At 42.8% G+C, this 11,913-nt stretch overlaps 1 protein-coding gene across 1 annotated transcript; it reads right to left on the reverse strand.

Annotated features, from left to right (window-relative positions):
• Nucleotides 1-727: 727 nt before the first annotated feature.
• On the reverse strand, nt 728-10,817 carry jcadb (junctional cadherin 5 associated b; the record flags this gene model as incomplete). The annotated part of the gene is made up of 3 exons (XM_084008053.1): nt 728-3,900; nt 4,588-8,480; nt 10,486-10,817. 3 exons carry the CDS (start codon nt 10,815-10,817, stop codon nt 3,866-3,868), a joined length of 4,260 nt encoding a protein of 1,419 aa, XP_083864179.1. The 3' UTR covers nt 728-3,865.
• Between the last annotated feature and the right edge of the window lie 1,096 nt (nt 10,818-11,913).

The raw sequence follows: 11,913 nt of genomic DNA on the forward strand, positions 1-11,913 counted from the left end.
AATCTGTTTTTTGTTTATTATATAGCTCGTTAAATTTTGTCACCTGGTGTTCCCTATCACTGACATGCATGACATGCAGATAGTGACAACCTGTCATGCCGTCCCTGTATAACCCTGTCTCAATAATGCCTTAGATCTTATCATTGGAATGTTAGTGAAAATAAAGCTTACCTATATAGGGATCAATAAACAATCACATCAGAGGAACTACTAATCAGATTTCTCACTCCTTTTTAGAAAAAGATGGCACACAGAAGGAAATGAACAGTGTCTGGGGATGGATGCCATCCAAGCCTCAGAGAGCATGCTGGGAGGTTTTTACAGGGTTCAGCTGAAGTATTGTCTTACCAACGCTTTGATCGAGCAAGTGGATCTCAGTGTGACAGTCTGGCAGGGTAATTGGCTTGAAATTGCCGTTACACAAGTGTGAAAACACACATAGTTGTGCACATACGCCCCATTTTATATTGCCAGGAGTTTGATTTGAAAATTATTAATACAATTTATATAATGCTTTGAAAAATAAGAGACAGCATTATTGCTGAACTTATACAAATGAAAATGAGTTGATTTATATTTTATGGAGAGTAAGTTCTGCATTTCAGAAATATTTTACAAAGAAAAAATAAAGTATTATTTTCCCCAGTGGATATGTAAACCGATACAGTACACAAAACAAATCCTGTAGATGGCCCCTCAGCGATTGATCACAAACACAAACTTTCATGCAAAGAGTTTATTTATGAATCAGACTGCAGTATCATACAACAGTAGCACAATCATATGACTATGGATTATGCTCATATTTAGAGATACAAAGATAAAGGCATGTCTTAAAGGAAAAAAATGAATGAGTTTTCTTTCGATTTACTCTAAAAATAGCTTTTAAATACTTGGCATAGTTTTGTAAATTAAACTACGAAACATAATGTTTGCCCACTGGTTTTACTATTGGAGTACCAAATGCAAATATACTTTATGAAAAAAAGATTTTTCCTCCTCTCTCTTGCATTTCATGCAAGGAAGAAAAAAAGATGTCAGTGAGTACAAAAAGCACTTAAATCTCATATGAAAATAGAAAATCTTACAAGTGTGCATAATTACTTCATGTTGCACATAACCTGCAGTACAAAAAGTCAAATGACACTATGTTCAAGTGTACCTGACATGCCAATTACTGGGGGGCGTATGTACTGAAATAGCTATTTAAATGTCGTCAGGGGCAGTTTACACACAAGACCGAGGCAAAGCCTTTCAGTCTGCAAAAATGAATTGAAAATGACATGTGTCAGTAATTATGGGCGTGCCAGCTTGTCCTCCCTGTGATGCTGACTGTGGGGTTGTCTTTAAACACTGAATCTCATCCTGTACTTTTTATACTTATGCTTTTTGTATTATTTCGAGTTCACAGTTTTGATTCAATGTTCCCTACAGATAAACGCCATAAGGAGCGGAAACTATCCACAATGCTACTGTACCTCTCCAGCCAGAGGGATGGCAGAACAGTAAGTTGTTTGTAAAAACCTAAGGTATGAAACAGTGCTTAGTAGGTTAATATTTGGCATTGCCTGGAGTACAATGTAATGCACACATAATAAGGTGACATGATTATTCCAAATTTACAAGAAATGTTTGAAATACGAAGACAAAGTTCTGAGTTGATAAAATGCTACAACTGTAAAATGCTACATAACAATTAAGTGATACTTGGTGAGTGATTAAACAGTGATGGTTTACTACTGCGTTACACCAATGCAGCGCTGCTGTTGCGGTAAAAACCACGTGAATGCAATCTTGTTTTTATCCACAAGAATATTTTTTTAATCGTTATTTAGTTGTTGAGTTATGATTTTAAATGTATTAAAAACCCCTGTATTTTAAAAAAATGAATAGTCAATTCGTGGTTTTTAGCCAAAATAGCATACTGCATTGTATCCTTTAGTGCAATAAGTGTTAGGGACGGCAGAACATTTCACACAAAATGAACACGCTGTGGAATGAAAGAAACATAGAAAGAAAGGGAGAAGTGTGGAGGAGGAGGGGAAATAGAAAGGGAGGGTGGAAGGAAGGAAAAGAAAAACATTTCCCAATTTTATTTCTAAACATGTTTCAAGGAACCAACAACAGAACAATACATGATTTGAATTGGAAGACATACAAAGACAAAAATAAGACACAGGCCATGTCTGACCACCAACATAGGAAATACAGCTGAGATGGATTGATGTGTCAAATATCACAAGGAGCGTCACTCTGTTAGCGTATGAAAAAAAGCACTATCGAATAGGAAATCATGGCACAATCAGAACGTTTCCATCACATCAACATCGCATTGATGGGCCCTATCGCTCACTGAAACCGAACCGTGTGGTCAAGGCACCCCACAGGGCCATCCCTTCTTAAATCACTCTGTTAGATTTTAAAGCACTAGAAAAAGTATGTATACTCTCAGTATGATACTATACAGACATGTGATACTTTCAGCTTGATATAAGTGTGGAGAAATAAAATTTCATGGTTAAATACAAAATATCTCTTAAAATATTTAAAATATACTTTTATTTTGTACATTATGCAAACTGATTAACAATTCGATGATAACAAAAATAAGTTTTCCGTGAAATGTCGTCTCTTTGCGATACAGATGTATGAACATATATATATATCATGAAGTAAAGCACCCACCCCCTGTTAACTGCCCATATACCCTGACACAATTCCATATCCCTGTAATATGATTTGAATGACACGTTCACATTATAACTCCTGACAATGGTTCCTACAGGTAGCTCCACTACACCACTGAGCTGTTTGTACAACAATATTGCTCTACCTATCTCTTTTTTTGTTGTTGTTGTTCTATATCCCTAAATCCACTTTTAAAGTTTGCCAAATTCGCCAAACCCACTGCTTCAACTCAATCCGTGCCTTTATTGCTTCCTGAAAATCACCTGGAAATGGGAGCTATACATCGGATTGATCAGAGGACTAACACACATTGGTTAAAGAAGGCAACTCTCCCTCTCCAGCGCAGAACCAATGTAACGTATAATAGGTCACTCTTCTATCATGTCATGTGGTGTAGAGTCACTCTTCACTGAAGAGCTCTATGGGTTATGGTTGCAGTGTGTACAAAAGCAATGAAACAGAGCACAATGTCATTAAGATTAAAAAAAGAAAAGAAAGGCTGATTGATCTCGTCTGAAAATCAAAACAGTTCTTGAGCCAGAGACAGTGATGTCCAGTTCTAAAACAGCTGTCGCCTCACCACGACAATCAGATGCGCAGTTTATTTTGGTGTAGTTTAAATGCAACAGAACAGGTTTGTGATAATAACCCTTCTCTAAAGTCTACTTTAGGCTAAACATAAATACTTACATTCATATCCATGACAGCTCGCCCGTAAACAAACTGATTTGTTCAGTATGCGAAAAATGTCTTGACTGTATTCACTATGGACATTAAGAAGTTCTAGTATGCACGACAGAATTGCATAATGTCTGCCAATGAGAAAAGCATAGGGAGGATAGAATAGAAAGGACAAGCCGCTACAAGAAGACTAACTAGTAGTAACCCTATAAGCTTGGCTTGGGGATGGAGGACAGATGGGGTAGCGGGAAGTTTGGGAAGGCTGGGGAGGGATTTGAAGTGGAAGTTGCCCCACAAGTTAAAGGGGCACCTCCCTTTGGCAGTGGAACAGCACTCTTAGTAGTCAACGCAGCGCCAAGGGTGAGGGTGTACACAATGCTCTTGTCGGACAAGAAGGCCATTTCAGTGTCAAGATGAGATGAAGGCATTCTAGTAGGCAGCCAGGTCACAGTGTTGGAGCTAAAAACCTCAGATGGAAATGTTGGACGCAGTCTTTCTACACTGTCTCCACTCGGCTGGGATCATGGGGTTCTGGGATGTAAAGAAGAAAAACATCACAATGGCATTTTATCTATATTGTCTTATATTACTCATCAAAATGACCTTAACCAAAGAAGTATAGTAAGGTGAAAAGTTTTTTGTGCTTCACATTTATTCTGTTTATTCCAGTTACATAAATGTTATAGGATTTGAATTCATGAGGGAAAACTTGTATTATCTTTGGGCACTGACACCATCTTGTGGAGATGTCTTTAACAGCACGGCCCATTGACAGTCTGTTGATAACTTGCAACCTTATAAATTAACAATGCATCCTTGCACACTTGCACTCTCTTACTTATATGAGAAAATAAAGCCTAAAAAAAAGCACTAACAATGAACATATGGTTATCATTTCCTATCAACACCTAAACACATTCTGATTTAGAAACGAGCAATTAGTTTGTTTTACCCACAGATTTGTCAGCATCTAAATGGAGATTGAAATCTTATGATGCATTGAACAAATAGTTTAAATAATTGCATTGGTATTATCCTTTTAACTTTAAGGTTAGTAGTCTACTGAATCTGTGTGGATCAAGAGCGTAAATAAATGTTTTATTTTTATGTTACCCTTGATCATTTCAAAATGTGGGTACATTGTTAAAGCTGTACAGATAGTCCTCTAGTTTTAACTTATTTTTTCAAGTTTAATTTCCTCTAATGTTCTTATCTTACCTGAGAGAGATGACTCCTCTTCATCTTGCAGCACTGTCTCATGAGAGACCTGCTGTGAATGGGTGACCTCTTGATCTTGTTCGTTCTCCTTCTCACTCTGAGGAGCCGGGTGGGGCTCATCCTCTTGTTCGTCCTTGCCCTCTCCAGATGCCTCTGCCTCCCCTTCCCCAGAGTCATTACTCCTGATGCTGAGGCGCCTCATACGATACATAACGTCCACCTCTCTCATCCAAGCCATACGCTCAACTGCCACGCGACCCGGAGAAACAGCCAGCTTGGTCTGCAGCGCTTCCATTCGGTGGGCGGGACCCTTGCTCCTCCTCTCTCCCTCTAAGCTAAGAGACAACCTGCGGTCTAGGTTTGGGGGAACTGAAAGTGGCAGTCTATCTGGTGGAAACTCCGGTAACCCCGGATGGTCTCGCCCCAAATGAGTCCGTAGACCAAGTCTATGCTCTAGACCAGCGAATGGCTTCTTTTCTTGCTCCTGCTTGTCATCAGGCATTGTACTGTCCTGTCCTTCACACTTGCTTTTCACTTGAGCAGTCTGTTTGTCTTCACCACCCTCAGGTGTTTCTGCTGTAATGGCTTCCTTCTCTCCTAATTCTACTTCCCTTGTTACTGTTTCATTACCACTCTGTTCCTCTGTGACTTGGGGGTCTGCTGGCACATCAGTTGCTAATATTTTGGATGCGCTGTCCTCTTTAGCTCCGTTCACTGATATGCTCTCAGCAGGATTAAGTGCGCACAAATCGTCCAAGTTTTCTGCCTGAGCATTATCTGTTTTTTCACTCCCTCTCACATTTTCCGGTGTCTGCTCACTTGGTTCGGCACACAGGTCAGACCCTGACTGATTCAAACTTGAGTCATTTGGCTCCTCTGTGTTAATATCTTCTGCTGGACTTTCTAACGCAGCGCATTGTGGTGGACTGCCATTTTGATTGGTCGAGCTGTCCGAGCTGTTCTCCTCGTGAAGTGGAGGCAATGGGCCCTGTCTCATCTGATTCTCAAGCTCTCTTTTACAAATAGGGCACTCGTCCTCCGATTCAGCACTGAGATCTTGAAGAGTCTCTGCGTCATTAGGTTTAAAATTGCCTGTGGGCGCTTTATTGACATCCGCTGGGTCTCTAGAGTGACGCAAAGTCTGGCATATGTCCTCATAATCAGGAGGACTAGTGAGCGTAGAGGCGTCCTGCATGGGCTGTCTATCTGCCCACGGCACCTCAGCTGCTGCGGTGTGCGTTGTTGGACTGAAGTCACAAAGTGGTGTCTCGATAGGCTCATCTGGCAGGTCTAGTTTCACAGTCCTGCCATCGTTGTTTCGTCTGCGTGAAAGATGTGTAACGACCCTGTATTCTCTGAAGCCTGTCTCCCGAGGTGGGACAGGGAGCTCCTCCCTAAGCTGCTTGCTGAAGGTTACTGATTTTGTGGCAGGCCTGGAGAAGGCGCTCTTGACTTCCCTGTATTCTGGGTCAACAGACCAGCTTACTGCACTGCGCCTAAGGCTGCTGGGTTTGTTGAGAGGTTCTGATGTCAATCGGATTTTGATACGCTCAGGGATTTGAACAGAACCATTCGGGACTTTATTGCTGGCAGTGCCTAGCTCCAAGATGTCTTTGTAGGCCTCATTAAGGTCCTCTATACACTTGTCAACACTGGGTTGTTTGCTGCTCTGCTGCTGCTGTTGATCCTGGACTTCTTTTTTGATGGTCTCCAGCTCTTTCACAGCATCCCATGGGCGCTGGCTGACCGGTTTCAGCAGTAACTGTTCAAATGCCTCCTGCCCACTATTTGCTGCTGGTTTGGTCTCCTCCACATTTCCTGAGGGTGGTACTGCTGGCTGCTGAGCTGTGCTCTTGTTCAGCTGGTTGGAGAAGGTGGCGGTCAGGGAGAAGGCGCTGTTGCTTGACAGTTTCAGGCTCTTCACTCCCTTTATAGGGAAACTGAAGGCAGTGCCCACTACACCACTGCTATCTGAAGGGACTTCAGTGCCGGGAGGAACAGGGTCTTGTTGTGCTTCCTTATCTTCAGAGGCAGGTTTTTGGACCTCTGGGCTAGTTTGTGTCTCCTGGTCTCGATACTGGTTTGCAGGCCAGGTTCCCGACAGCTTCATCTCCTTGTAGTGGTTTATCTTAGGGGGTCTACAGGGTACTTTTTTAAACATTTTGCTGCTCGCTCTACTGCTTGTTTTGCTGCTCGCTATGCTACCAGTTAGTGCTTGCAGCTCAGCTTCAGCTGAAGATGTGCTTTGGAGACTTTGGTTTGTTAAATGGCCAGTTTTGTTGTCACTAGGGCTGTCTGCTGGGTCTGGTGACTTCTCGTTGTTGTTATTCTGATCACGGATTGTCCCGCTGAGCTGCGGAGTAACAGGTACGGACACTAAACAGAAAATTGTCTCACTAAGTCTCTTTTTTAGATTCTTGGATTTGTCTTTCTCTAGTGGTTCAGGTTGTTCCACCTTTTTTACTTCTGTCACAGTTTCAGAGACACCCTGGTCAGCCGGCTTGCATGGGGGTGGTGGTGGTTTACCAAGAATAGATGAAGGAAAAAACTGACTACGGTTTTGTTCAGGACCTACACTGTCGCTTTTTTTGTTTAATCCCCTGTTGCACCATCGATTACTGCTGTCGTTGTCATTGAGAGCTGTTTTGCGGCTGTCGGTATTGAGAGCTGACCCCTGTTGGGGAGGAAAGGCACTATCATGTGTAGATTGTCCTAAAATCTTAGCGGACGGAATCTCTTTGTTGATGTTACGGATCTTGTCTGAGTCAGTGAGAGAATTTCCGCTAGGCCCTCCTGAGATTTGCTTCACTCTTGGGTCTTCAGTGGGTAATAATTGACGGGCAGGACCTGGTTGTTCTTCGTGTCCACAATGTAGCTGTTTTCGATAGGATGCAGCACGATCTCCATAATGTTCCAGCCATGAACCTGCCTGTCTGTAAAACCACCGTCCAGGATCTGAGCTGGGCATCTGCAGAGCTTCTGCCCTCCATCTTAGGTTTGCCATTTCATTACGGTTGATTGAAACTGACCTTGGGGGCGGACCTCTTCTATAAGATGGGGGTGGGATGTAGCCAGGGGGCTCCATTCCAGAGATGACAGAATGTTGTGCGAAATAGTCTTGTCTCAGGTCCCCACCCCTTGGATAGTAGATAGGCCTTTCTTTTTGTTTGGCACCCTGGTCTATAGCAAGCATTTCTGCGCTACCCCTAGTCTGCTGGTGAATCTCATATGACGGAGGCTTTAAAGGCCTGCTGAACCTGGGCTTTGGTAAAAGTGCAACATGGCTGCTTGGCCCTGCATTCCTACCCCACCGATCTCTGACAACAGCACCACTATAGATATACCTACTATAGGGCCCAGAGAAGACAGTGCTGCTTATCCTCTGTCTATCAGGTAGGCTAGGCCTGGATGGAATGAGCTCTCTGCTGGCAATTCCATCAGGTGACAAAACTCTGGGGAGAGACTGAGACTTTGCTTTAGTTCTAGGGTGAAAAAAACCCTCAGGTGTTCTCAGGCGGTAATGGTCCCTAGCCCACCTGTCCCCATCCCCATCCGACAGCTGCCTTCCCAGGCCCACAGCAGGCCTCCACTCCTCCGTACCGAGGCTCTGGCACTTCCTCTCCCCAGTCACCCTTAGCTGACCAGGGGCTGCATCCAGGTCCCTTAGCCAGGAAATGTCCTCCCATAGCTGCTGCGCTTGCCTCTCTGCTCTGTGTTCCTCTGCTGCAATTAGGGCTTGTGGCCTCCATGCGCCAGCAGAGGCCCTCAGCTCCCTGCCATCAGCATAGTCCAGGAGGATGCTGAAGTCTTGGCCTCGCCTTCGCCAGTAGGAAACATCCCTCTCGTCATGGCTCAGCGGCTCTGAATAAGTCAAACTGGGAACATCGTAAAACCTATGAAGACAGAAAAGTTAATTGTGAGTAAGACACTCACACGCTCTTTTTATGATTGACAGTTTTCTGGTATTCCATAATTTAAAATAAACCATAATACTACACTATTGATATCTTGTTACTTTAATCTATCTGCAATGAACAGACTTTTCCAAAACAATCAAATGACTATTAGGATTTGATAATTGTGTCCATACCAGTCTCAAGCATGTGTTTTGGCTTTGGCAGTATTGGCTTTCCAACGCAACTTAATCAGGGAGGGCCAGCACATATGCAAGAGAAGTGCTTAGGTCAGCGGCTCCCAAGTCCCTTGAAGAAACCATGAAATTGTGAAGCTACTGCAATATGATCTGCATATTAAATTGTGCTGACCTTATCTTGGAAGCTGGTCATCTGGACAGCTACTTTGGCCCTTAAAGAAAGTCTAAGGAAAAACCCCATTACCTGACCTGATAGTAAAATAGCAAAAGTACCTTTTTTCCCTTGGGTTATCTGATAGAATGACTCAATTAGTAATATCAAATTGTTCCCTTTAAGGAAATACAGTAAGACCTATCAATAAACAATACACTTTTAAAGCAATCGGCTTCACTATGTCACAATAAAACGTAATTAAGGACAACAATTTTGACTTTCTCAGTTGGATATGTAACATCACAAGCATGGATATAATTTTTAAAATGCTTGCTGACTTTAATATAAAATGGCGAGTGTGTGACGAGTGACTGTTGGCAGGTTCAAAACAGCGGTTCCACTGTTGTGTGATAAAGCAGTGCCGCCTGGAGATAATTTTAGTTATGGTTCCAAATTTAACTCGTAGGTGCAGGATGTAGCTGCATGTTGCACTGCCAAGACGCTTAGAAACAGCATACTTAATCATAACAGATTGAGTCTAAGAAACAGTGCTTCACTTCATTGTGTTCAAAGAGGGTAATTTTTACTCTATCATTATAATTTGGGAGTTTTTTCAAACAATCGTGGTCATTTTCTTGTTTCTGTGTTGTGAAACAGGACTGCTGAATGAAGCAGAAGGAACACTGTGGTATCCATGAAAAAGTAATCTATAACATCCAAGCATGCTTATGCCGTGTAGATGACTTAAGTTGTAATGGAAGAAGCGTTTAAAATACTTGTTGAAATTTAAATGCAACCATCAGATTTTCAACTAAAATAACCCAATAATTGTATTTACTCAGGCTAGTTGATTCATTTTTATGATACAGCCACATAATGCCACGATTTGCACTTAGCAGTTCCATAAAACACGAATACAAATCTAACCATAAAATGTATATGTTACAATATAAGTTTGTAAAATATCCAGTCTCATTGGTAATAAAAGAAAACTCAAAATGAAATACAATTACCCTTTTTAAGAGCTTCATCTCATATCTGCACTGCACTAAATCACCGTGTTAGTCACTGTACTCATTCATTTAAGCAGCAAAGTCAATGGATCATCCTCAGCAGCATATGCTACTGTATGGCTGAGGGGAGCCGCGCTATGCACACTTGCCCAGCAACATGCTTACATCACAGAGCACGTGCTGGGCGGGATTCAGTGTGCCAGTGTTTATAGTGGAGTGATTACGCGCCTGTCTTGAGGCATGTTCAGTCCTCCTCAGTTTGCTCACTGTCTAGTGCTGCTGTTTACATCTGCCTGTCTGGTGGAGGCTGCAGAGACGATTCCAGTGTATGGGTGGGCTCCACCAGAGACTCAAGCCACCTCTCTCTGCAGGCATGCAAACAACTCAAACCAGTGCAAAGGCACCTTTCGTAATTCCTCGCATCCCAGCATAAGATATGTCAGTGGTGCTGCTGCAGCCACAGTGTTCTGCAGCTCTGGAAGGAGGGGAAAGGGAAGAGGAGGGAAAAAAAACCCTGCGCAGTGCAGACTCAGTTTGCATGCAATACCAAAGGGCCCCAGTGAGAAGGGGGGGTAAGAGGGGGAAAAGGAAGGTAAAGGGTGTGGGGGATCGCAAAAGAGAGGGAAAAAAAGACTCACCCACTATCCGTGGCGAGAGAATCACCCAAGGGCTGAGTGTCACCTAGGATACCGATGCCGATGCCGATTTCTTTCCTCCTTTGGATCCTTTCCCCACTCTCGTTGTCTGTGGCGGGGTACCCCTTCACTAGTGCATGCCTGCTGCCATAGATGCCTGTGATAGATGCCGCCCGGTCCGCCTCATACCCGTTCAGTGTCCCCCGGCCAGCCTTGTTTTCCACAAGTTCACGCTGGCAATCAGCAGGGCGCTTGTCATAAGGCGTGGCAGACGGAGGGCCGCTCTTGGGCAGTTTATATCCGTGCGAAATGAGAAGGTCCTCCACACTGTACATGGTGGTGTCTCTCTCACTTCTGGACAGGAGGGCAAAGGTGGGTGTGTTACCTTATGCGCAGTGCTGCTGGTGGAGGCTGGAGCTCGGTTGCTCAGCAGAGGCCATCACTAAGGGAAGGACAGGGGAGGGAAGAGGTGACATGTGAACAGATTATTTCTGCGTGCACCTCAATCGAGGATGTATCACTTTCAAAACGCGAGTAGATGTCAGAACATACAGATTTGTGCTGCCTTCCCAGATGTGTTGTGGTGAACTAAACATGTGCTAAAGATAACAGTCTTTTTTCAGTATATTACTTTGTCGCCAAGGTTAAGGTCCAGAATGTACAGTTTAAACAGTGTAGTCCAGTTTATTTTCCTGACCATGGACAATTCTCTTCCAAATTTAGCCACACCCTTCCTTCCTCCTAAAGACATTTTATCATCTTTCCTAATCTCCTAAAACCATTGTATAGCCTATTATAAGAATTGCTAAATTGAGAGTTATTCCCATCCATTAAACCTCTCTCTACATAATGATTTCTCTATCCTTTGTCTGCGATAAGTATAGTGGAAAATCTGATTTAACCTTAAGAGAAGCAGGTTCTCGGTGTAACATTAGTCATCAGTCAATACAATCACAGTTATTGTTCTCCAGACACTTAGAGCAGAATTTGGACAATGCTGTACTTGTCCAGTGGACAAGAATAACTGCACAAAGTGATTCTTCCACATTAAGTAAAGTGAAGAGACTGCTCCAAACTAATAATATCTCTTCCACTATAGTTTGCATCATATATATTTTCCCTCCTGGTAATGTAATACGGCTGCAACGATTCTGTATCCCAACAGACATGGGGGGAATTAAATATTCAATATAAATTACTGCACATAATCTATAGTGCCCTTTGAGTCTGTGCTGCATGTCGCCATGCATGGTGTAAGTTCCTAAGTCACCAGTATTTCTTCTGGCGTAATGGCATGCCGAGAAAATATGGTACATTTATTACATGTAATTAAAATGATTCCGCCCCTCATTCATAAAATCCAGTTCAAAGTTGAATTCTAACTTGCTGTGTTAACAAAAAAAATGTACACAATATTTAGGTTTAAAAATA

This window comes from Eutrigla gurnardus (assembly GCF_963514095.1).
Source record: "Eutrigla gurnardus genome assembly, chromosome: 4".
NCBI classification, from domain to species: domain Eukaryota; kingdom Metazoa; phylum Chordata; class Actinopteri; order Perciformes; family Triglidae; genus Eutrigla; species Eutrigla gurnardus.